This window comes from Alligator sinensis, unplaced genomic scaffold (assembly GCF_000455745.1).
Source record: "Alligator sinensis unplaced genomic scaffold, ASM45574v1 scaffold467_2, whole genome shotgun sequence".
In the NCBI taxonomy this organism is placed as follows: domain Eukaryota; kingdom Metazoa; phylum Chordata; order Crocodylia; family Alligatoridae; genus Alligator; species Alligator sinensis.
In genome coordinates, this window is record NW_005842129.1 from 2,093,431 (window position 1) to 2,118,477 (window position 25,047).

Sequence of the window (25,047 nt, forward strand, 5' to 3'; positions counted from 1 at the left end):
CCATCTGCAAGCAGGGAGCAGAAGCAGAGCACAAACCCAGATCACTGCTTTGGGCAGTTTCCTCCCCCAACCCTGTTAAGCCAGTGTAGCAGCAGGACAGCAGGTTTTCAATCAGATTCTGTGTCCAGGTGGATGGCACCAACCAACTCCAGAGAACCTAAATTGCTACAGATCCCAGTTGCTCCTCACAGTCTGGTCTTGGGCCAAGGTGTGTCTGGTGCAGAACTGGGGTTATTTGTATAGCCAAGGCATGTCCCTTACCTCCCCAGTACCACCCACACCTCCCAACAGGCCACTTACCTCCATCTCCACCACTGTGTGCACAGTAATCCTGGGTTACAGCTGCCTAGCAGAGCAGGTGGTGCATCTAGCATTCTATACAGTGATGTGCCTCAGCCCAAAGCAGCATACTGGCAACACTGCTAGCCAGGCTGTGCAACATGCCAAAGCAAACGTGGCAGATGAAGCCAGCATGAGACAGCAAGTAGTGACTCCTCCCTCAGCAAGCTTTAGGGAAGACACTTTCCCCTCCAGAACAGGTGCTGGTTGTCAGGTTAGGGCTGGTCCCTATGACAGACACTGGAATACCTAAGTGTTGGCTGCATAGCAAGGCAAGGAGCATGCTCCTGGCTGAAAGACTCACCAGTGTGGCAGCAGCTGCCTGCTTGGACTCTTCATTTAGGTGGTTCAGCATCTGATCCACCTTGGCCAGCTCCTCTGGGCTGATGTAGTCTGTGTCTGTAGAAAGAAGAGCATGTGGTGAGGGAGTAGGCTGTGACCGCCCACTGAGGGTCTGAGTACTAAGGCTGGCCTTGAGGACAGATGGCCTTTGCAAAAGAGACAGCATCAGATCAGGGTCTTGCACTGGATAGGACAGCAGCTGAAGGTCCAGTGGGAATGCAAGACTATGCAGAGATGCTGACCAGGAGCCATTACACTGTAAACATGTTGGCTTGATAGCAGTAACCAAGGAGCATACCTGCCAAGCTGCCCTGTATGGTCTGGAGCATGGCCCCAACACAGGATCCACCAGGTGTGCCAAGGTTCCAGCTTTCAGCTTTTCTAGCGTTAAAAGCAGAGAGAAGCAGACAAGGACAAGCACTTGGTAGGCTGCTCTCCTCTTCTACACAAGGGCCACAGCAGGGGCTCAGAAAAGATAACTGGGGTAAGGCACAGTCATGGTACTGGCCATATAGATTACCAGCAGGGAGGCCCAGGACAGAGGGGGTTGTTGTGAAGGCAAAACAGCAGGGGGAGCAAGGAGACAGATGGGCTAGCTAGAGGAGAGGTCTTACTCCAATAGGATCAGGTGAGAAGCAGAAGGCCATAGTGTGGAGGAACAAGGCACTTCCTATCTGGAAGGCAGGCTGTCAGGCATGGGGCACCCAGAATGTGTAGGGTTGTGTAACGACAGCTGGATGGAGGAGCTCAGCACCTTGAGGGACCTTAGCCCTTATTAGCCTATAAGGGGATCAAGCCCAACATGGTGCTTGCAGTGCAGATCAAGGACCAGAGAGGCAAAGGGAACAGCTCTTAAACTTGGGTTCAGGACTCCTCTATCAGCCCCAGAGGCCAACTGTACCAAAGGGGAGCTCAGCCTGCCACAGCGTTTCCCCACTGCCTGGGATGGGGAGGAGCTCTCAGGCCATGCAGGGAATGGTATGCTGCCTGGGATGGAGCTGTGTGTTTGAACACTGAAATAGGGCTCAAAGGACATGCACAAGCAAAACACTGAAGACTGGAGCTGGCCCCTGGGCCCTTGTCTGCACTTTGAATACCAGAGGACTTTATGCCTGTTTGCAACTGTCTCCAGCCACTAAACCCACCCCAGTGACACAATGACCTGCAGCTGCTGGGCAGAGCCCAGGTGTACACCCCTGCAAGGAGCAGACATGCCTTCTACAGTGTCCAGGGCCTTCCAGATGCCAGCATCAGGAAGCTGCTCAAGTAGGCCTTCCTGGAGCTGTTGGCACATACCATACCTGTTGAGCATTGTCTCCTATAGCACAAGCCAGGACTTCAGGCAATATGGAGAGGTGGAACAACTCCACTGTCACCTCTTTCCTCCAGCACAGACTGAAGACTGGAGGGACTATATGCAAGCCAGCTGGTAAAGCCCTTTTACTTCTCTCCATTTTTCCCAGGTACTTTCAAATGTGAAAAGTTCAAGCTGTGGTTTGCTAGCACAGCGAGCACTGGGCCCTGGGCATACCCACTGCTGGTGCCTTTAGGGCAAGCTATCTGTCTGCCAAGGGCCTGAGAGAGAGGATCCAGGTTGACTGGACAAAAAGAGTGGTTTTCTGCAAGTCCGCTGCACAATCATGCCTCCCACTTTCCCCTGTCCCTTTAGTTCAGACTGTTGCAGCTCGTGCCCCTGGGTCACCATGGAAATGGCCACAGCTGGCTGTTTTTAAGGACAGTTCCTGTGACACTAGGTGCAGCTCATTCCCAGCCTCAGCTCTGCTGTCCTCTCCTTGAGGCTGATGAAGGGCAAGCCCAGCTCTATAGTGCTGCAGTTATATTTAGACAAATTTACTTCCTTATGAGGGACAACCTCCATTTTGGCTACAGGCCAGAGCATATGGGTGAGCAGTTCCTGATAGCACCCATCCCCCCGCCATGCTACAGGTAAGGGAGTGACTCAGATTTCAGTTGAGGATTTAATGGGCTGCTATGGGACTTTGTCCCTGTCAAACCTGTATGTCTTTGAAAATAATGGAGGCTGCAAAATCCAGCTGTAAAAAGCCACCCATTACAAATGTCTTGTCTTAGAGGGGGCAAAGCCAGGCCAAGAGCAGGCCCAGCCCCACCCTGCAGCTGGTGCTACAAGGGCCTGTCTCCACACAGGCCCCTCCAGGTACATATTGCGCATAGTGCTGCCTTGCTTTGCCCTCAGCCTTCCCCCCTCTCCTGCCCCTAGCAGAGGAGCTGCTTGCACCCAAGCAGATCTGAGCCTAAGCAGCCAGCATGGCAGCTACCAGTAGTGCCAGATCCTAGGCCAGTCCCTTGGGACTCTCTGCTGCATCAGCCTGGTAGACTCTCTTGGCCATAGATAGCATAGCCCATTGTTCTGGGAAGAGAGCCTGCTGTGAGCAAAAGGGCAGTGAAGGGGCCCAAGGCACATCTCTGCTCTGTTCTTAAATGCCTCATGGACAAGCCAGGTCCCCAGGATATGCACCTTCAAAGCAGCAAAATGGACAATCCCAGAAACGTAAGACAAGGAGAGATTTGGGCAGGCCTGCAGCCTTGCCCAGTGGACCAGTCCTGTCCTCCCCACAGAGGAAGCTGGAGTTAACCTGGTCAAACAACACCAACAATGCAGCCCTACTGGCCCCCTGCCTTCTCCTTGCCCTGCCCATCTTTCACTGGCATATGTCATGGACACTTACAGTTGTGCAGGGAGAAATGTCTCTTGTCTGCTGAGGATGGCGCAGCTGCCAGTACTGATGGCTCCGCATGGCCAAGCAAGTATTGGATGGAGCGCAGCTGGAAGCAGGGGTCTGCCAGAAGCACGGCCGTCGCCCGCTCAGCCCTGTAAAGAGACGCACACATTAGTCAGACTCCACATTTCCCCTGGACAAGGTAAATGCTTCACTATCACTAGTGTTGTTAGTGCCAGGTGTTCCCACACAGATGGTACAGAGCCACACCAAGTTTTGGGGCTGCAGGCAGGGCTGGGGATAACCTCCAGTGCCAAGTCAATTCAGAACCGGTAAACCAGGATCCAGTTTCAGCTGTGCAGGGATTTATGGGAAAACAATGGCCCACCCTAGCAATGTGGCCAGTGCTCCCAGGAACCCAACCAAAGCCCTGGAGCACCTGAGCCACTGCTTTCTGTGAGGGGCAAGCAGATTCCAAGAGCCAAACTTCTCAGTCATGGAGCCTGTGCATGTGCATCTGCTGATCCCTGGAATGAACTTGCGTGCTAGGGATAAATGGATTCATGTTTTCTCTCCTCTTGCCTTCAAAGTCATCGCTGCCACTCCATCTCAAAGCCACTGTACAGGAGGCAGCTATCTGGGAGGGTGTCAGAAGAAAGTGGCTCTGGCAAGTCCTTCTGCAGGATCCTGCCTTTACAAGCAGGGATCATCAATTTGTACAGTCATTGCCATTTCCACTTGGTCCCTTACCTGGGTGGCCTGAAAGAATACAGCAGCAGCAGAAACAGACAAAAATCAATTTCTGAACTAAAGCAGTCTCCTTTGGGAGGGAGTTACAGAGAGGATAACCTCTTTCTGCTATAGAGATGGCTCAGCAGTCCCTGAGATGGCTCCACCCCAGCAAATGGGAACATAGCCAAGCCACCTCCCCAGCAGTGCCTAGGGACTGGTGGCAGGGCTGGACAGATAACGGTATGGCATGGACTGCACAAAGTTAAGCCAGCTCTTACTGACATGGCCCACTCAGCAATATGCTCCTGGCCCTGGCACAAGAAACACATGTGGGTGAGACAGCCCATAATGCATTGAGTCAGCAATATATGCCTTGCAATCACATTCAGCGCTGGCCCAGAATGGCTGTATTGCCTCCACTGCCCTCAGCCCTTTGTATTCCATTCTAAGGCCAGCTCTTGCTAAATGGCCATTTCTATGTGGCAACATTACTAGATATTGCTCCTAACAAAAAAGCCAGTTCAAGCTCTGTAGTTCAGCAGACAGTAGGTGTGTCTGCAGTGGGAGAGGAGGGGGGCAGCCAAGATCACCAGATTTATAAACACCTTCCTGTTCTATCCTCCTGGCTCTGGATGAAGGAGGTGCGGGGAATGATGGTGATCTCCAAAGGGTGCAAAGGCAAGGCTCTGTAGCAAGTCCCAGTACAGCAGCTCTGTAACAGTTCAAGGTCACACACTCAGGAGACCTGATCCATCTTCCCACACTGGCCTCTAGGCCGCAAAGCCTTCCACAAAGTAGCAGTATACTAGACCTTTTCTTCTCCACTCCTGCTGTCTGACCCTGAGCCAAGATTACACAGCAGAGCTTGTCTCACAACAGCTAAAACCCTGGCTTGGGCTCTCCTGGAGCGACAGCAAACAGGGGTCGCTGTTGCACAGCCCAGAAGATGCTGGGCCAGCTAAACACATTGCTGGCTGCATTTTAATCCAGAAGTCTTACTGTGGAGAGCACCTTCCTCCCCATCCATGCAAGCAGGGCTAAACCCTAGATGAGGCCAAAAGAGCAGCAGTAGATCTGCAGCTGCACTTGGCACAGGTAGTGCTAGGCACCACACTGAAGCCACTACACGTAGTGCCTCTGGTAGCAATCCTGAGAAACAAGTTGCTGGAAGGGTACATGCAAGAGCTCTGCAGTTCCACTGCCTGTCCTAACTAGAGTCCCAAAAGTAAGCATACAAGGGCACTAAGGCTTTATTAGCAAATCCCCTGGGTCTAGCTCAGACAGAGGTGGGCTGGGAGGCCTATGGCAGGCAGGAGGAAGGAGCCAAAACACAGGTATGTCTCTTGGATGTAAATGTACACACTTAAAACCAAATACTACCCCTTCTCCAGTCATGCTAGCACAGAATGCCAAGGGCAATTAGCCTGAACCAGACCATAGCTACAGCAGTATTGGGACACCCCTTTCAAACGTCAAAGCACCAACACAAAGCTCAGTGGTGTTACAGGGTCACTCTGCTCAGCTCACAGGCTCCGTGCGAGAACAGATTACACATGCTCAGTTTAAAGGCTAGGAGACTGAAGCCCTCCCTCTCCTCTTAGGCTGGGAGCTCTCCACCCTGTGAACCCAGCTCCAACTACTTAAATGTTCCCTAGGTTTTGGCTCAGCACAACAGCCCCCTGCAAGAGGGGACGAGGCCTACCAGAGTCTGGGGACATCTCAAGATCTTGCTCAAAACCCTGGACACAAACAAGCTCCTGTTGCTAGTCCCCGCTAGCCTGGCACTTGCCTGAGCATCTGTCTCCTTGCAGATAGGTCAGTCCTCAAACTACCTCCAAAAGGGTGCAACATTTCTTGCTCTCCCCCAACATGCCTAGAGATGCTGGGGAGTCAGCTCTGGCCAGGTCCCTCTGGCACCTGACAGCAAGAAGAGCATGGCTGTCTGAACAGACCCGTGTGGTAAACTCTTGCCCACTGTGGTTCAACTTGAGAGGATAAGCGAAGTGATGTCCATTGTGACAGGAGGGACACCACCCAGGACAGCTCGCATCAGAAGAGTGGCTGCAGGATTACTGTGCATGGAACACAGGATACCAGCCCATTCAGTGAGAAGTCAGCCAAGATGCTGCAAAGGCTACTGCCTGCCTCTGACAGGAACAAACCCATGCTTCCTGCATCCAAAAGCAGCTGCTCACTGGATTGCTCCCACCACCACCTTCCCTTCCCCTCCTTTCCCCTTCCTCAGTTGTTTCTTTCATGCCAAGATTCAGATTTGTATTCTAGCCTTCTGCCCTGTCCCAAGGTGTGCTGCATCTGCCTTGGGCTGCGAACCTTCAGTTAACCTTTCCTCTGGACCTGGTGTCCCTCCATCTTAGTAACACGGAGCAGGATTTCCTTAGATCCATAGACCTAGGAAAGGAACAGACCTCTGGCCCCACACCTGTCTGTGCAGCTCAACCATCACCTGCAAAAGCACCGTCTGAACAGAAGCCAGCCAGGAGACTCTTCAGCTCCCCAGGAATGGAAGTCCTGTCTCGGTGTCCTCCCTTCATGACAAAAGGGGATCTGTCTCATACGCTTAAAAACATCATGTCCCTGTATCAATCCACAGGCTGGACTGGACTTTCAACCATGTCTGAAAAGCCCTCTGGGCATGAACAGCAGAGCCCGCTGCCAGTGCCACATCTATCCCCTGGTCTTTTGATGACAGGAGAGCCACCACTCAGAGACACGATGACACTGGATGCACATGCCTGCCAGCTGTGGGAGGACCACTTGCAGTTCTGCTTCCTTCCCTGCAAGCGCTCTTATGCAGATACGGGCTCAGGTCCAACACCCAGGGGACCTTGCAGACCAGAAGATTCAGATGGGGAAGGGCTGTGCCAGTTGCATGAGGGGGTCCCCAGAAAGGAGGCTTATCAGGAACTGGGATGGGGGACAGGTTATCAGGGCAGGTCTCCATCCCTCTGGCAGAACTAGTAACTAGGAGACCAGAGTCTCCTCCAGATAGACTGCTCTACAGAGCTTCATTCACTGCACAGCACTCATGGAGCCAAGTGTAAAGGCTGCCCTCTCACTGGGGAGCAGACAGTTAACAGTCATCTGTACACAGCAGCTACAGCAGCAAAATTAGACATTTGCTGCCCTAATGGAAACCAATTACCCAGCTCTGATTTCCACTTCCTTCAATAAAGTAGCCCAATCCTTTGGCTAATGGCACTGCTGCACATCCTTCACTGCATTGCCATCCCTGCCCCAGCCCCAGCTAACACCCCATATGCATGGCTGGTGACCATCACCAGCAGGAAATCCACAGAAGCTGAATACCATATGCTCCCCTGGTTAAAACCCAAACAAACCTGCCCCAAGTGTCCCACTGTTCCTTTTGCTTTCCTATCAGAGACTGGAGCTGCCCCTGGGGCTAGCAGCATGGTCACAGTGCTGACTTGGCAGCATAACCTGAGGGAAGCCCTGATGGCTGAAGCACACAGGGGTGGTAGACAAGTCCTCCTGCTGATTCCAAATGCGGGAAACAGCAGTACAGGAAGTGAGACCCACAGTGACTGACCAGAGTGGGATGCAAGCTCAAAAAATTAAAATGCCCCAACCAAGTCAATGTGCAAAATGTGAGCCCTGAACAACAAGCCCCTCTTGTCATTGCCTTACCCTTAGATAAAACTGGAAGCAGAAAGGCTAGAAGGAAAGCACCCTGGATGGAGGCAGATGGATCAATGTAGCTGATGGGAAGAGAACAGGCAGTTGATCAGATGAATAAGTCACCAGCCTTCTACCCAGTTCAAAGGAACAAAGCCCTCAGGGGCGGCTGGAAAGCAGCTTCTGTAGGATTTGCATGTGGCTCTGGAGTGCCCCAACAGCACTGCAGGAGAAACACTGACATGAATGAGGACAGTCTCATGTTCCCTTGCTCTGGCATCCGTGTGGAATAGTGAAGAGGGAAATCCTGGCTGCTCCTGTCCAGTTTCATGGAGCCATACAGGCCCCAAGCCAATAACTTTTCCTGCCCTGTTATGGCATTCCCTGGCACTGGCAACACAAAAAGGACTGTCCAAAGCTGCCTGTGAACAATCAAGGGAATGAAGAGCTGAATCCCATGCACCACATTGAGACTATGTTGGTGCTAGACAACAAAGGAAATACACACACCTCAGCTCTGCCTGGCTCCTATGCTTCCCAAGAGAGGGCAACTAAGGCTAAAGAACTAACTACAGGGCCAATGTCCCCCAGAGGTTATATCCAACTTGGGCAAGTCACTGTAAAACTCCGAAATGGAGAGGATGCCTTCCCCTCTCAGGGCAAAGGCCAAGCCATGGACCTGGCACCTGGATCTCTGGGTCCATGTTCACAGTCTTGAAGCTGTCATGCTGTGGGGCTTTGGGCAAATCCTTCCCTCATCTTAGCCCTCCTTGTACTCTCCCAAGCATTAGACTATGAAGTTTCTAGGGCAGAGAATCCTGGGAAGAGATCTGACACACAGGCTGATAAATACCAAGCATTATTCACCAGGAAAGGCTGCAACTGGATTCTAACCACAGGGCCCAAGGGGAAGCAGCAGGATTGCCCTAAGCCTTCTTTCTGCTTTCACCTTGGAAATGTGTGGTGAAACAGAATGCTGCAATTACTGTGAAGGCTCAGAAGCCAAGTCCCCCGTGCATGGCTGTGTGGGGTCACTCTGCCCACTAGTGGCACAACCACAAAACAACATGCCATTCAAAAATTTCCTCTGTAGGGTCCTTCTACAGTACACCACTCCCTGTTTCACTGACCAATCAGATTGCTCCTGACCCACAAAGCTCTGCCTTCGGTGCTCACAGGCAGCTTGTAAATAGAGGCAGGAGGAAAGGGGAAGTGTTTGCACACAAGCGCACTGGGAGATGAGACATGGGTGAAGGAATGGGTCTGTGCGCTGCACTCTGGAAATGACACTGCAAAGGCAAAAGCTTCCCTTTGGGCATCGCTGACCCTCTCTCACTTCTCTGTGCTTAGACTACAGGGTACTAGAGTTGGGCTACTACCTGGAGCTTCCTGTGAGACTGATGCATTGGAATGGTACTGTCGCAGTCATGAGCTGAGCACTTTGGGCTACAAGTACACCCAGCACTCAGAAGCAGGAATCAGACACTATCTTCAGAGAGCAGGAGCATGGTCTTCAAACTACTGTCTGGATCTCAGTTCAGAGAAACAGACATACCAGAGCTACACTGATGCCAGACACCAGAATGCGTCTGCCACTCTGCGCACTATTGCCAGGAGTCACAGGAACAACTGGATCTCAGGTACAGTACAGTACTGCTTAAGTCACTGAAAAGCTAGACAGAGCTATGTTTTTTTTGTTTTTTTTTTTTTTTTTTTTTTTTTTTTTTTTTTTTTTTTTTTTTTTTTTTTTAACTCTTTCTAAACCTCAGACCCTCTGCTAGGATTTGTTTCCTGCCTGATTATCCTGAACTAACTTACGGATTCTGCTTGGCGTGGAGCAGCTTCTGAAAACACCCTGCTACTAGCAGTGGGTACTTGGCACCTGGCAGGGAGTGATGTTGAGTTACCAGTCCTTCTAATACTGGATAGAAAGACTCCTTTTGACCTTCTCTTAGCTCAGTGATAGCCAAACTCCAAAGTACTGGATGCATAGGGAGGTTCCTTCTCTCACACAATGACTACACGGTATTCTCTCTGGAAACATCTAGGAAAGCTGCTGATGGTCTTAGAACTATGTGTTCAAGGCATCATGATAAGTACTTCACCCCCACCCCCTAGATGCCCCAGTGTCTGCATCTGCACCTCCGATCTCTTGAGCTGTACTAGGCAGAATCTCCAGCAGGTACCTCTAACACTGCCTCCCACAGCAACCACCTTGGATCTCAGCCACAATGTCCTCTTCCAGCTTCACGATCACTGGCTGGCTTCCCTGCCACGGCTCCAGGCCCTCCGCATCAGTCACAACCAGATTAAAGACCTTTTTCCAAAGACCTTCCACAATGCCACTTACTTGAGACACCTGGACATATCCTCCAATTACTTGCATGCTGTGGAGAGATATTACTTTGATGTGTTGGTAAACCTGGAAGAGCTTCTAATTTATGACAACTGGATCATACGGGTAGATGAAAAAGCCTTTGCCAGGCTAAGCAGCTTGCAGAAGCTCTACTTGAGCTGGAACAACTTAACCAAGTTCCCCTTTCAATCCATGCAAGGATTCAGTCACCCCAAACTCAGGACACTGGACCTCTCCTCCAATAATCTGAGCAGCATTCCCATTGATGAGATTATGGCCTTGCCCGTGTCCATTAAAAATGGCTTGTATCTCCACAACAACCCAGTGAAGTGTGACTGTACACTCTATCAGATGTTCCAGCAATGGAAGCAGCGAGGCTTCAGCTCCGTGCAGGACTTCCTCGAGGAGCATACATGCAGGGCCTTTGACAATGTGGCCCGGTCCTTAGTTAGATTCCTCAAGTACAGCACAATTTTTGAGAACTGTTCCTTGAGAAAAGGATATCTTGGTGCACCAGAGGTGAATCTCAGAGTGCTTGTGGAAAAGCCCCTGCTGATGGACTGTAACACAAGTGTGCATGACCCCTCTGCCACCTACATGTGGATCTCACCTCACCATGAACCCATCACACACCCTGGGAACAGTAATCATACCCTTGAAGTTTACCACAATGGGAGTTTAAAGATCACAGCAGCCAAGCCATGGCATTCTGGGGTATATATATGCATAGCTATAAGCAAGCACTACAACCTCAACAAATCCCATGAGGTCAATGTAACAGTTCACTACCCTAAGCTGGATGGGGAATTCTTCAATACAGGCCTCACCACCCTCCTGGGGTGTGTAGTCAGCCTGGTGCTAGTTTTCATGTACCTGTACCTCACTCCATGCTGCTGCTTCAGATGCTGCAAAAGGTCTGCTACCCTGAGTCCTCCCCAGGAATGCAGTGCTCAGTCCTCGATTCTGAGCACCACACCACCAGCCACAGAGGGACCCAGCCGCAAGATCAGCACCCACAAGCACGTGGTGTTCTTAGAGCCCATCAAGGAGGTACAAAATGGCAAGATCCAACTGGCAGTCAGCGAAGATTTCCCAGATACCAAGAACCCCAAAATCCCACAGCTCAAGTCAGACTCTGAATCCATTGGTTCTATCTTCTCGGACACCCCCATCATGTCATAGGTAGGGACCTACTGGATTTGATGCCGCTGCCCACTGATTTGACAGGCAGAATGCGGGACCCCGCAGCCACTTCACAGGTGGAGTGCAGTGGCTCCCCAACACTTCTGATTGGCCGAGGGCTCCTAATGGCCCTGCCCCTTGCCACTGGTTGGCTGTGAGGGCTGTCCATCATACAGCCCTACCCCACCTTGCTGCTGATTGGTGAAGAGGGGCGGGGCCACATAACAGGCAGACTTCACAGCCAATCACAGGGGGGGGGGGGGGGGGGGGGGGGGCCTATCATGCTAGCAGCCCTTTGATGGGCAGTCCCCTCTCCCCTTACTTATTTTTCGTAAATATTCTTTTTTTCCCCCTTGCAGATTTTGCATGCTTTGCCCACCTCCATGGGCAAAGCCAGGTTTTGCAAATCTGCAAAATCTATGGTATCGTGATTTCAGTATGTCCCTAGTCATAGGAGGTAGGAGGCCTGGAAGCAGAGATGGGTGGTAGTTTTGCAGGATATGGAAATTTGGGGCATCAGTAGTGGTCCCCACTGCAAGCAGAAGGGGCACAATATAGCGGTGGGGTCTCCCACCCAGAAGAGCCCAGCTTTCTTCAGTTATTATCCAAGGATGGACTGTGGTGTATCTTCAAACTCCAGCTACATCTAAGAATCACCACATTCTTAAACAGAAGGCAAAGATGATCATCTGAGATCTGCTCAATCTGTGACTGCAGTCTGATGGCCCATGCCTCAAATCACTGTTTGAACTGAACCAAGTCATTTTCAGTACAGATCTAGGTTTTATTTGATTAAATACTTTTTGAAGAATCTCAGCTGACTGCAGCCTGTTCTGTGACAGACGCACATGACAGTAAAGAGTATCCCATGCTCCACTAAATTTCTGGCAATGGAACAGAGATGGTTTCTTCTGGTGACCATTAATATGTCAAGAGAAACCTGTCAGGGAACTCCTGCCTTTTCTGGCTAGCATTGAAACTGACCTTCAGGAGGTTAACATGCCAGCTAGCTAGTAACCCTGTGAATTTACTGCTACAGAGAATTGCAGCAATGACATTAACTAGCCAACTCTTCCACCTGATTCAACCCTAATCCTTCTCCTTTTCCCTGCACAGCCTGTTTTTCCCTCTAATACTGGGCATAGAAAAACATGAAAGAACCATCTATTCCTGGCTGACCCCTGGACTTACTGGACTACACACTGCTGGAAAAGCACTCTTCTTGAGAAAGACAAACCTGCCCTTTGCATGTGCACGGACAGTAGGATAAGTGCCAAAAACTATCCTCTAGATCCTAGTGCTTAAAATATGTTAACAAACAGCTTTAATTACAAAGCCATGCATGTCATTCATTTGGCCTAGCCCACTGGGCTTCTTTTCTAGATACATTTGTCCCCAACAGTAGGTATCCACACTGCTATGCTAAAATTCTGCTACCTCTGGACAGCACAAATGATGTTGGCTTGTTACGTGGAAGGGCAGGGGGAAGGAGTGAGAGAGTTGTGAGAGCAGCAAGCTCCATTCCCAACAGCAGAGGTGATGCAGTCTCGTGCATGGGAAGCTAGGGCTCCTGTGGAGAGCAAGGACAATTCTCTCCTGGGTATATGGTGATGATGTCTACTGTGAACAAATTAGCTCACTGCTATCCCCTTTAAGCAAGCATACACAAGTTTAGATAAATAATGCCTCCCATCTGTGTGTTTGTAAGGGGGATGTCAGTGACATATTCGTTAGACAAAGTCATTTAGCCACGTAAACAATACCTTATTTGTCTCCTCCGATGCACACAAGTAGCCTGCAAGTAGTATATTTCAGGAATGTACTTGATAGCTGTGTATAGCGCAACAATTATGACCCAAACCCACATTGCTGAGAGTTTCCCCAAGTAACTAAGGACCATCAGTTCCTAAGTGTGCCATCTCTCTTGCCTGCTTCTCCTTGAGAAGGGCAGATCTGCTGCTAGGGCACACTGGGGAGCTGGCTCTTTCAGCAGTAATCTAATAAGTGTACTGATAATTGTGACTAATCCATTCCTATCCGCCATGAATTCTCTTGTTACATTTGGATTAAAAAAATATTTTCTTTTCTAAACTCAAGTTTGCCTGCGTGTTTCTCTGCCCTTGTATGGGACATGGGGCAGTGCCTATCCAGTCTGTTCTCAAGTGCTCTCTCAAAGAAACCCTCTCCCCTCCCTCCTCACTGCTGCCCTATGGAACAGGAACACATTGGAGGAACTTTATGTTTGTGTCGACCCCAGCACAGGTGGTCAGGTCACCGACTCCTTGCAACCACCTCTGTATTTGGCTCAATGTCTACATTAAGGTCACAATGAAAGAGGAGTACTTCAGTGATTGGGACTGAAATTTGCAAAGCCAGAGCTATTAGACACTTAGCCTCCTGTAGGAGCATCATGTTAGCACATATAACCAGCAGGACAGAGCTCCAAAGTAGTAGGATGAGGGGCAGGAAAACAACACAAGAGGGTTGATCCAGAGTAGGAAGCAGTCTTTTCCTAATTAAGGTCTGCAGAGCACTGTTCAGATGCTGCATGCAATGGTACAGGATATCAAGCTGTCTGGGAAGCTGAATGCCCCTGCCAAGAGACTCCATAGTCAGGCACAGTTTGCAAAAGAGCTGATCCCTCCCAGCTAACTCTGGCTTGTGCCTCTACAGCAGTGGTCTCCAACCTTTTTAAGCAGGAGATCACTTTTGGCATTTAAAAGCAATCCAAGATCTACCATGTGCCATTGCCAACCTCTGCCCAGCAGGTAAGTCTGCCCCACCCCACCTTTCCTCCCCACAGATCAAGGCAGAGGGAGAAAAATATTATTTGGGGGCATGCAGGTAAGTCCCACCTAGCTGGGGCCCTACTCAACTTACCCCTGCTCCTGCCTGTCCCACACCGCGGGGACTCGATCTAGCCCCTGCCCCTTCCCTCCCCCATGGACTGACCTGCTGGGCTGGGGCGTATGCATGCATACACGCGGGCACTCAGCCCCCCACCCGTCTTGGATGGACTCCAAGAGGCTCTGAGATCTACCGCAAGAGGCTGTGAGATCTAATGGTGGATTGAGATCCATTGGTTGGTGACCACTGCTCTACAGCATTATGTGAAGGGCAGCTTGATTCTAATGTAGACAGAGCCAAAGTAGCAGACTGGTGAGGTGGCTCTGGCTGAAGCTCCTGTCAGTGTTTCCAAGCCCCTGGGAATGGAAGGGTATTTAGAACTCACAGGAGGGATGAGGAGAGACTGGAGATGCAAGGTCCTGCTCTACATGGTGGACAACATGGACTCTGGCAAACAGTGGGAGCACACTCACTTCTTCCTACTTCAGCACTTCTCACTTCTTCCTACTCCAGCAATCCTTCAGGCCACTGACAGATATGGGAAAAAACCCCAAAACAGCATTTTACTTTCAGCTCAGCATGCTCCTGCACTGAGTACAGCACATGCCCAGAAGAGGAACCGCCTCAGTTTGACTCAGTTCACCCAGCACCTGTATAGATTGTGTGCTTCAGCAGGGCTTTTTGGCACTTCTATCTAATAGCTGATTCAATCAGCTATTAGATAAAATGCCAAAAAGTTGACGAAGCGCGTGATCTATATAGACGCTGGAGAGTTGGGTCAAACTGAAGCGGTTCCTCTTTTGGTAATGCACATTCCCCCCGCCAAATCTGTCAGTGGCCTCGATCTCCAGCAATCCTCCTTCAGCCTCAGAAGAGTCCACCATACATACCTTGCTCCTCTTTTCCAGTCCCGCACACATGCTATGTCAGTGTCAAACATTTGTGCTCATCAGCTTGCTCACCCAGTGGTTGGAGGTCACCCACCAAACAGTGGATGCCCTCTGTATTAGTGCCTGGGTCCAGCTAGCCAGTATCTCAATCACTGGGCTTAGCATCATTCTGGAAGGCTTTGACCCTGCCAATTGCTAACCTGGGGGTGGCTGAAATTGTATTAACAGAGAGTTCTGCCATTGGTCCTGCTCCCCTGACTTCTTTCTCCCTGACAAAACAAGCACCTGTCAGTGAAACTTATCCCCTGCTAAGTTTTAGACCTCTCTGCAGCACTCGCACCCCTCAACAGGGTGAAGCACCTGCAGGCGGCTGAACATGCACAGCCTTTCCCAACTACCCACCCACCAGCACTTACACTGGTCAAACCAGCAGCAGCAATGCCATAAACTGTTGGGTAACCACACATAGCACAGCATAGCACAGCACAGCAGGCACTCTGTTAGGGGAGAGGCACTTCTCCAGCTCAAGCAGCACAGAGTTGAGAGCAGGAAATTCATTTGAGAGGTTCAGAAATACATCCTTTCTCTGCAGCAAGAAACTGGCTGCACTGGCCAGTAACTAGACAATGGGCTCAGGCCAAGAAAGTCACACCTCTAAGCTCTGAGCCACTTTTTCTGGGCTTGCACTGCCCTGTGGAGAGGCAAATCTTGCTCTATAAGAGAGACAAGAATAGAGTGGGCACACAGGACACAGATTTTCTGTGCTATGTTCAGGGAGTCCAAGAGGGAGTGCAGAGCAACAAAAATGATTATGGACTTGGGAAGCAAGGCTTAGGAAAAGCTGAAAGAGCTAGGGCTATTTAGTCTGAAGAAGAGAAGATGGAGGAGGGATTTGATAACAGTCTTTAAATAACTGAAGGGTGATTACAGAGAGGATGATGATGATGAGCTTTTCTCGGTGGCTGTAGGGGACAGGACTAGGAGCAATGGCTTCAAGCTTCAGCAGGGGAAATTTGGATTGGAGGTTAGTAGGAATTTTCTGACTGTGTGTGTGGTCAAACATTGGAACAGGCTACCTAGAAAAACTGGAATCTCCATCCCTGGAAGTTTTCAAGAGCAGCTGGACAGGCACTTAGCTGGGATGGTTTAGTCAGGGATGACTGCCTTGAAAAGGGGGTTGGACTTGATGACCTCATAAGGTCCCTTCCAGTCCTAATTTCCCATTACCTTAATATTTACCTGGCAGCAGGGAGGTATGAGTTCCTTTCCCAGTATTCTCTAGCCCCATGTGCACTGGAGACACACAGCTAAGGACATACCCATGCAAGGTCCCTGATAACAGAGTTGGAGTTGCGGCTATACCATGCTGGCTCCTTGCATAATGGAAGAACACATTAGCAGACCCCAAATGCCAAAGATGCAGAAGTACACAGCCAGGGCCACTGCTTACTCCACCATCCAACCAGATAACATCAAAGCAAGCAGGTACCTTTCCAACCTTCCCTCAAGGAGCAATTTCTACAAATCCAACCATTTCACACACAGGTAGGGTACTACTACAGTTTATATGGACATACCCAAGCTAGGTGCAAACAAGCAAACATAGGTCAGGTTCTGCATGGAAATTGGTACTGTATCAGCAAAAAACCCACCTAGGAAACTGGATGACTACTCTGGCAGCCTGCTCATGCTGAGTCTGGACCACTATGCATATGTTGCTAGCTATGCCCCAGATACCCAGGGTGTTTCTTCCTAAGCTGCAAATTGCCAGGGCTTGGGGGGTAGATGACAGGAGCTGGGGGCAGATGAACACACCCCACCCACCTGCTCACTATCCCCCTTCCTCAAGGAGATAGCAGCCCATGGTTGATGCAGCAGTTCACTCCCAGACAGACACAGACCTCACAGGTAGCAGTTGGAGCTGGTCTTGATACAAAGAAAGGTCACCTTTGTATCAAGGTAGCAAAGGAGAAGATTGAGTTTACCCATCTACCACACGCCAGATCTTGGCAGGACACAAGGGTTCATAGAATCATAGAAGCAGGGTCAGAAGGGACCTTGTAGATCTTCAAGTCCGACCCCTGCCTGGGCAGGAGGAAAACTGGGCTCAATTGACCCCAGTCAGGTAGGCATCAAGCCGCTTCTTAAAGACCCCCAGGGTAGGAACCAGCATCACTTCCCTTGGAAGTTGGTTCCAGATCCTAGCCGCCCTAACTGTGAAGTAGTTCTTATGGATGTCTAATCTAAACATACTCTCCAACAACTTGTGGCCGTTATTCCTTGTTATCCTGGGGGGTGCTAAGGGAAACAAGGTCTCCCCCAAACCCTTCTGGTCCCCCCTTGTGAGTTTATAGATGGGTTCATCTGTCTAGTCCTACTCCTAGCAAACGACCATAATACCCTTGCTCAGGGGTGGGCAAAATACAGCCCATGGACCAGATCTGGCACACCAAGGAATTTTGTCTGGCCTGCAGCAGGTCCCTTAGCCCCACCCAGCCCAGTGGGCAGCCCAGGCCATGGTGCATGCTGCTGGTCCCGCCACCCCCGGGCAAGCAGCAGGGCTGGGGCAGCATGATGGCTGGACTCACTTCCCAGCAGCAGTGGCTCCTTCTGGCTGCCGCTGCTGGACCTAGCCCTGCTGGCCAGGCGTTCTGGCCCATCTGTTCTGTACCCATTGCTGGGGGTGGGACCCATGTGGAGCAAGGTGCACAGCCGGACAGATGGGATGGGGCTGCAGGAGGGCAAGGTGTGGTGTCCAGGAGTGGAATGGGTGGTTGGGGCTGGGATCACAGGGCAGGATGGTGATAGTGCAGGACCAGGGCCTGGGGCAGAGCCACGATCCATTGCCTGCATATCTGTGATGGGCGCTGGTTCTGTGGGCAGGGGCATGGTGGGAGCAGATTGCGGCTCTGCCCTGGTTCCTGGCCACATGCTGTCACTGCCCCAAGATCCCAGACCTGGCCTCACCCACCCATTCCACTCCTGGACGCAGCTCCCTGCCCACCTGTGGTCCCATCCCATTTGCCTGGCCATGTACCCTGCCCGAGCAAGTCTCCATGGAGACCCTGGGATCATGGGGCAGTGACAGCATGGGGCCAGGGCCCAGGGCAGAGCCATGATCCATCCCCCCACACAGCCCTGCCCACAGAATTGATGCCCATCACAAGTGAGTGTGAGGAGCAGATCAGGGCTCTTCCTTGACCCCAGCCCTCTGCTGTCACTGCCCCACAATCCCAGCCCCAGCCCCACCTACCTATCCCGCTCCCAGATGCAGGTCCCCACGCGCAGCCCATCCCAACCACCCAGCCCAGCATGGAGCAGAGCCACTTAGGGAGTTTTGGTGAGCTGCTGGGGGGCCTATCTGTTCACATTAGCAGCCTGCTACCTCTGCCCGATAGGCTTGGCCAAACACACCACAAACAGCTGTCTTTGATGCTAGGGAGAAAACACAAAAGAACCTAGAGAAATTTGCTGCGCTGCCAGAGGCTCCCAGTTCCAGCATTCCCACTAGTGACAGCAACAAGCCACACGGCTCTGCTGCAGCAAGAACAATGGCTGAACACAAGCAAGTGGTACAGAGTATCTCAGGAGCAGCCCTGACAACTCATCTCTGACGCATACAGTGAAGGAGAACTTACAAGCCAGTGCAGGAATTGCACAGAGTAAGGCTCAGACTGGCAGACAGGCATGCATTTCATTGTGCAGGTTCCTTCACACCGAGCTATAGCACTGCAAAGGACTTCCTGAAAAATACTTCCACAACATGAAGTTGGGCTAGGCAGAGAGTCCATTTCCCAAAGGGCCCATATACACCTTTCCACCCCACCTGGCAATTAGATGCAGAGCTGTGCTGGCTTAAGGGCTGAGCAAGTGGTTCCTAATTGTGGACTGGCACCTGAACAGGCACTGTTGGTGTATGGTGGTTGACCATGATCACCCTGGGCTACAGCAGTAGTCCAAGAAGAGATGCTAGCAACCACCACTGCACAGCACAGAAAGGCTAAGACACACAGCACTCCAAGGAGGTATGTTGCCATCCACTCGGAGTGGGGATGGCACCCCGTTGTTGTTGCTGGGGGCACAGACAAGGCTGTCCCATTCCCTTCACTATACCTCCAGATACACCCTATTTAAGGGGACAGCTGGTTGTTTCAATGCATTCCTGGCTCCAGTCATCCCCGTGTTTTTAGGAAACACTTACAGGACTGCCTTCATGGCTTCAGTTTCCTGCTAGTATCTTGTACTTTTAAACATGAAGCATAGCACCCCATCTACTTCAGTAACATTAACTGCCTTTCAGCCCTGCCAGGAGCTGGGGAGAACTGGCCTCTTATGACAGACAGCTACTGACACAGGGATGTGTGCTGTGACTTGGTCAAGGCCACAGTGAATTTATAGCTGACACAGAAATAAAACATAGGCCCCAGACTCCTGGGCCAATACCTTAAATCACAAGCCAGCATCCTTCCCACATGCAGTGCAACAAAAACCAGTGGTAGAAAGCTGGGTGCTTCAGTAGGTGAACAGCTGCACCACATAGGGCTTCCAAACCTAATTAAATGGAGGGAAAACTCCCTAGGCAGGGTTGCTGGAGCCAGAGTAGATAGCAGCCTTCAGAACTCAGGCACTCGGGAAACAAGATGCCAGGGGAGAAGCCACAAGGGCTCTGAGAAGCATTCACCTAGAGGCAGCCTCTGCTGGACTGCTTCCTCACTGCTCCTTGCTGGGGTTAGCTCCGAACCGGGCACTCTCCCTAATATTTAGAGTGGCTAAACAACAGGCCAGCAACAGACAGCTTGGCCCAGGCTCAAATTTTATCAGGGCATGGAGTTTTTGATCTATGAATGGACAGTAAGAGGAGAGCTCTCTTCTCAGATTTTTATCAGGCATTCAAGTTAAATTAGCAACAATGCAAGAGAAGGAACACTGCCTCCCTCTCCCCAGTGGCAAAATCTCCCTTCTTGCCACTCCAGTTACCTATGAAGTCAAGCAGGTCAGGCTTCCTCTTCATACAGGAAACAAAGCAGTTTATGATTGCTTCAGTTACACACCCCACTCCAGGCCATCCAGCTGTCCAAGCCCCTCAGTTCACTATTCTGTGTCCTCTAGCCTTTCAGACCAGCAGCTGTGCTCAACATAAGGCAACATGCTGATGACACAGTGCTGGGCGCATGTCTCTAGAGCTGTGGTACTCTACCTTTTGACCCCACAGGCCAAAAGAGTGATGCAGGGCTGGTCCACAAGCTGGAATGAACTCTGTGTTGCCTTCACCCAGCCCTGTGCCACCTTGCATGTTCCTTCTAGCACACAGTGCCATGGCCTGCTGTGCTCCCCATAGATCCCTGGGGGGCCCCATGGGCCAGATGACAGGGCACTGGATCTGTTACACAGGCTGGAGGTTGCACACCTCTGATCTAGAGGATTTCTTACTTGTCCCATTTCTAACAGGACTGGGACTCCCTGCATTAAGCTGCCTCAGGGATCCTGGTCTGCTGGGGAAGGCAACTGTTAGCTGAGATGAGCACCAACATCGTTCTAGTCCAGCTGTAAGCATCATCACCACAAAGCCCTCCCCATGAACCAGATGAGTGGCATAGGGCCAGTCCGTAGGTGTGACCCAACACGTCAGCCACATCAGATCTGGTTGCGAAGCAACCCTGCATGCTGGCACAACCCAGCACTTGTCATCTGGCTTACAGGGCTCTTCATGGGCTGGATGACATGGTCCTGTGAGCTAGATCTGGCCCACAGGCTGGATGTTGAGCACCACTGGCCTAGGAGGAAAACCACAGAGGGACACACTAGCCCCAGTTACTGCCTGGAAAGATGAGTCACAGCTGGCAATCCCTCTTTATAGAGGGAGTGGGGCTGATCACTACTTCCCATCTATTCCAGGCTAAAATCGGGCAACCCTTCCAGGCTTGCTCAGATGCATACACATGAAAAAACTGTGCTGTGGCTGCTGCCATTCCAGTCAACTGGAAGCCCAAATGTTAGCAGGATCTACAGGAGTGAACCTTGCATTGCACTGCCTCTCAAGCCACTGCAGGAGAAGAGAACAATTCAAAAGCACAAACGCTCAGTAAAGTCTTTCATATCTTTTTTCAGGGCTCATATTTGCAAAGAAAACCACAACCCTGGACACAGACTCTCTGACAAACAGGACTTTGAAAATTTAATGAAGGTCCCTTAGCAATGCACCATCTTCTCAGCAAATACTGGCACCAGTAGTCCAGGATGGCTGCCAAGTTCTGGGCTTCTCATTTAGCTTTAAACTTAAGCTAATGGGTCAGCACTAAGCACTATTGCTCCAGCTAGAAACCATAAGGAAGGTTTTTATCTAGGTTAGGGTGAAGCCCTTTTCTACAACCAATGTCTTTGGAGAGGGGTAAAGGGCTAGCCCTGGAGGAAAAACACTGCTTGCCTAAATTCCCAATTCTACCCTCTGCCTTCACAAGTCACCTATATTCAAAGCACCAGGCAGCACATCTCAGATAAGGGCACTGATCAGGTGGCTGGAAGCAGCATGGCAAGTTTTGGATGCAGGCATCGCAGACCTTGGCTAGCATGGAATCTTGATTATAAAACTGAACTCCCCGCCCCACTGTTCAGAACGGGAGCCACTAGCAATGTCTGGAAAAGTGCAGGGAGAGTATGGAGAGCCACATTCACTGGTTGCTGCTAGGACTGAATACAGAACACTAAAGGCTGTGTTCTTGTCTGCTGTTTTCTGGGTGCACGCCAGGGCTACACTGCTTACAACATCATGAGTACTGAGCAAACAAGATCAAGCTAGCCCTGAACACAAGCAAAGTTCTGCCTTTGCCAGCAGAATGCAAGCCTGGCGGTTCAGCTTTGATCACTGCTCCTACCACTAGGACTCACCAGTCAGAGTACATGCACAGTTTGGAGAGTCAGGCCCTGAACGATTCCTTTTCCAAGGCCTTCAGTTACACAAAATTAGCTCAGAGTTAGTGACTGCACACTTACCCTCTGCCTTCACAAGTCACCTATATTCAAAACACCTACATTTGCCTCTCCCCGCTAAACTAACATAGTCCCCCAACATATTCAGTCTCATGTGCACTAGGAATCAAGCAACACTCATTTTCACAGGCTTCCTCCACAATGCAGATCGCAACCTTTCCCTGAACTGCTAATACCCAGTTATTCCACAGACAGCTGCAGTGTGTTCGAGTATTAAGCACAACAAACTCAGGAAATGCCAAACAGGGGTGCACCCAACTGCATGCTGCTCTCTGATATACAAGCACTGCCATTATATAGCAGCCCCACTGCATTACATGCTAAGCTGCAGAAAATGCAATTAAGCAGACCTACTTTTCCTAGAGCCTTAGCCACCCACGGGGGTAGTAAACTATAGCTTATCTACCATTCTCCACACACTTCCACTGAAGTCACTGCTGTTCCAACCTGGCACAGCAAAGCTGTACAGAACCAGCAAGCCTGCCCCGTAGAGGTTTTTTTAAACCATCTCCTGAGAGCTGGCCTTTGGATATGAAACAGGACAAGTTCTCTCTCAATGAAAGGTCTGCACTTTACTTGCTCTCCACACACCTTACTGCATGGCAAGAGTTTGTGGTAAGCTGATCAGCCTAGCAGAGGAAGTCATCTGTTCAGAGCACATCTACAGAGGCCTAGTGACAGTAGTCTCTTTGCTTCACGTGACTTATCCTTACAGTCTGTCAGCATCCAATTCTGCTCAGAGTCTCCTGCCAGGAAAACCAAATTGTCACATGCACTAGAAACAGGAGTGGTACGCTTCCAGCACTCCATCCTGCTGGAATCAGACTTTCACATCTCCTCTGCTGGGCACCTGCCTTCAAGCCCCCTGCCTCAGCACCTGCCCTCTTGCCTCTTCAACCCCTGTGTTGAAATCTCCTAGTTTTATTCTGTAGTTGGCTGTTAGTTGGGCTGGTGGATCTGCTATGGGAAGTGAGAGGGGAAGGGTTTCCACACCTGGTACCAGTACAGTCACACCATGCCCCCTTTACACTTCTGTGCCAACTGACTCTGCCAAGGTCTCACATTTAAAGAGCTGGGCCAATGGGCCACAAAGAGCCACTATGGGAGAAGCCATGACCAAGACTGCAGTCACTTTCCAAAAGGAAGCCAACCCTTCGTCTGTGGAAGAAACACAAGGGCCCATACAAAAGGTAGGCAACTGAGGGTTAGAGAAAAACCAATCTAAAAGCAGGTGGGATGTATGCCCAACAAAACACTCTCCCCGTCTCAAGATGAGCTGTGGTGGGAAGTCCCATCCCTGTACACAAGAGTCTGAACAGCTAAGAATAGGTACAGCAGGGTCAACTCTAAACTGCTTCCCAAATTGTTTCTCCACATCTCTCACAAGTCTTCCTAATCTGCTCTGAAGCAGGCTAAACTGGCAGAAAAACTGCTGAAAGTGGCTCATAACACCAAAGTCCTCTGTGCTCCCTGCCAGGAGGCAAATAGGTAGATGCAGTCACAGAAGAGTTTCCAATAGAGTAGACCACATGCTAACAACATGAACAAAGGCTGGGGGAGAGAGGGGACAGCACCCAGCTATGTAGTTGTCTGCAATCCACCAGGCCACAGCTTACTCAGGGGCTGGGGCATGTGCTGCAGTCTATAAAGCACCCACAAAATTCTTCATGGGGCACTAGGCATCCCCATGTCACTGCCTGTCCCCAGACCACTATTCTACCAAATCTAAAACTTGTGGCTGGAACAGATTCTAAGCTCATTCAGTAGCTCTGGGCCCAACAACAGTCCTGCCTGGGAGAACAAGAGGATCGGTTTGTTCATATTTCAGGCATTCCTACTGCAGTGCCAATCAAGCAAGTGTGTGGGCCTCCTCCCTCATACCAGGAACAAAACCACCCCCAATTCTGTCTGGGGCACCTGGGTGATAAGGTTTTATTCCCCCACTGGACTTGTGCAAGGAATGCTGTGACCAATGTCCTGGTGCATTGGGGCAAGAAACTAGATGCAGACATAGGAATCCCCTGGAAAGAAAAAGCAAGCTTTCCCAAAGTCAGCTCCTGGAGTGAGCACCCAGCCACAAGCAATTCAAGTATATACCTACAAGAGGCCTGATCTCATCCTGTGCTGGCTCTCTCCAGTGTCATTATTACACAAGATGTTGTACCCGCCAAGGCAACTCCCATTAGCTCACACTGATGGATATTTGATAGAACAGCTGCTCAATTATTTAGCAGACAAACAGAAGTATCATATAAGCACAAGGCCACCAGAGTCTCTGGCAGAGGATCAGCAAATCATACCACCACTTGGCAATTACTCTGCCTTCCAAATGCCCCACCATCAGAAGTCTATTTATTGATTAGGGCCTGGCTCCAATATAGAGACAAAGCATTTCTGTCTGGATTTTGCCCACTTGGCATTTCTGCCCCAGCTTGTAGGCAGGGGAGAACAAGTACCCCAGTCTGATGGACAGTGCTGCCCATCCTACCATGTTAGGCCATGGAACAAACTCAGGGCAGCAGAGCAGCCTTGTAGGCTGTAGACATAGTCAGTGACTGACAGACCACACTGACAAGTGTAGAGTACAAACCTAGCAAAATCCTGAGTCATGATTAATAAGCACTTCAGCTGGTATACAATCAATAATCAATATGCTTGCATTTAAGTCATAAGCAGTAGCCTGGGAAAGTAAAATAAGAATCTCTTTGTCAAGACCACTTACTAGGCTAGGCCAAATATGAATAACTGCTTTTTGAGAAAGTGCTTAATAGCAGCTAAAAGTAAGAACTGATGTTTTGCCTTCTGATAAGAATTGAGTTGTATGTAGTCAGCTAGAATCTTTGTTTGTAGTCATGCATCTTTGTTAAGCGGTTGTCAGCCTTGGCCATTTTCACAAGACTTATGCAAAGCTGCAGAAGCATGGCTAAAGCAGGCGCCGACGCCTGCTTTAGAGTAAACCTTTGCTAACATTACCACCAGCCTGGTCAGAACGCACCCAGTAACATTCCCAAATGGTGAG

The 25,047-nt window shown here is 50.4% G+C and overlaps 2 protein-coding genes across 2 annotated transcripts in view; one reads left to right on the top strand and one right to left on the bottom strand.

Annotated features, from left to right (window-relative positions):
- Window positions 1-25,047, bottom strand: part of RNF123 (ring finger protein 123) — a 131,000-nt gene that overhangs the window by 5,468 nt on the left and 100,485 nt on the right. Inside the window, 2 exon segments of the mRNA XM_014520555.2 lie at window positions 644-738; window positions 3,390-3,532. Coding sequence (XP_014376041.1) covers window positions 644-738; window positions 3,390-3,532 — 238 coding nt within the window.
- AMIGO3 (adhesion molecule with Ig like domain 3) lies at window positions 9,559-11,507 on the top strand. Its single transcript, XM_025205780.1, has one exon. It carries the CDS (start codon window positions 9,781-9,783, stop codon window positions 11,302-11,304), a length of 1,524 nt encoding a protein of 507 aa, XP_025061565.1. The 5' UTR covers window positions 9,559-9,780; the 3' UTR covers window positions 11,305-11,507.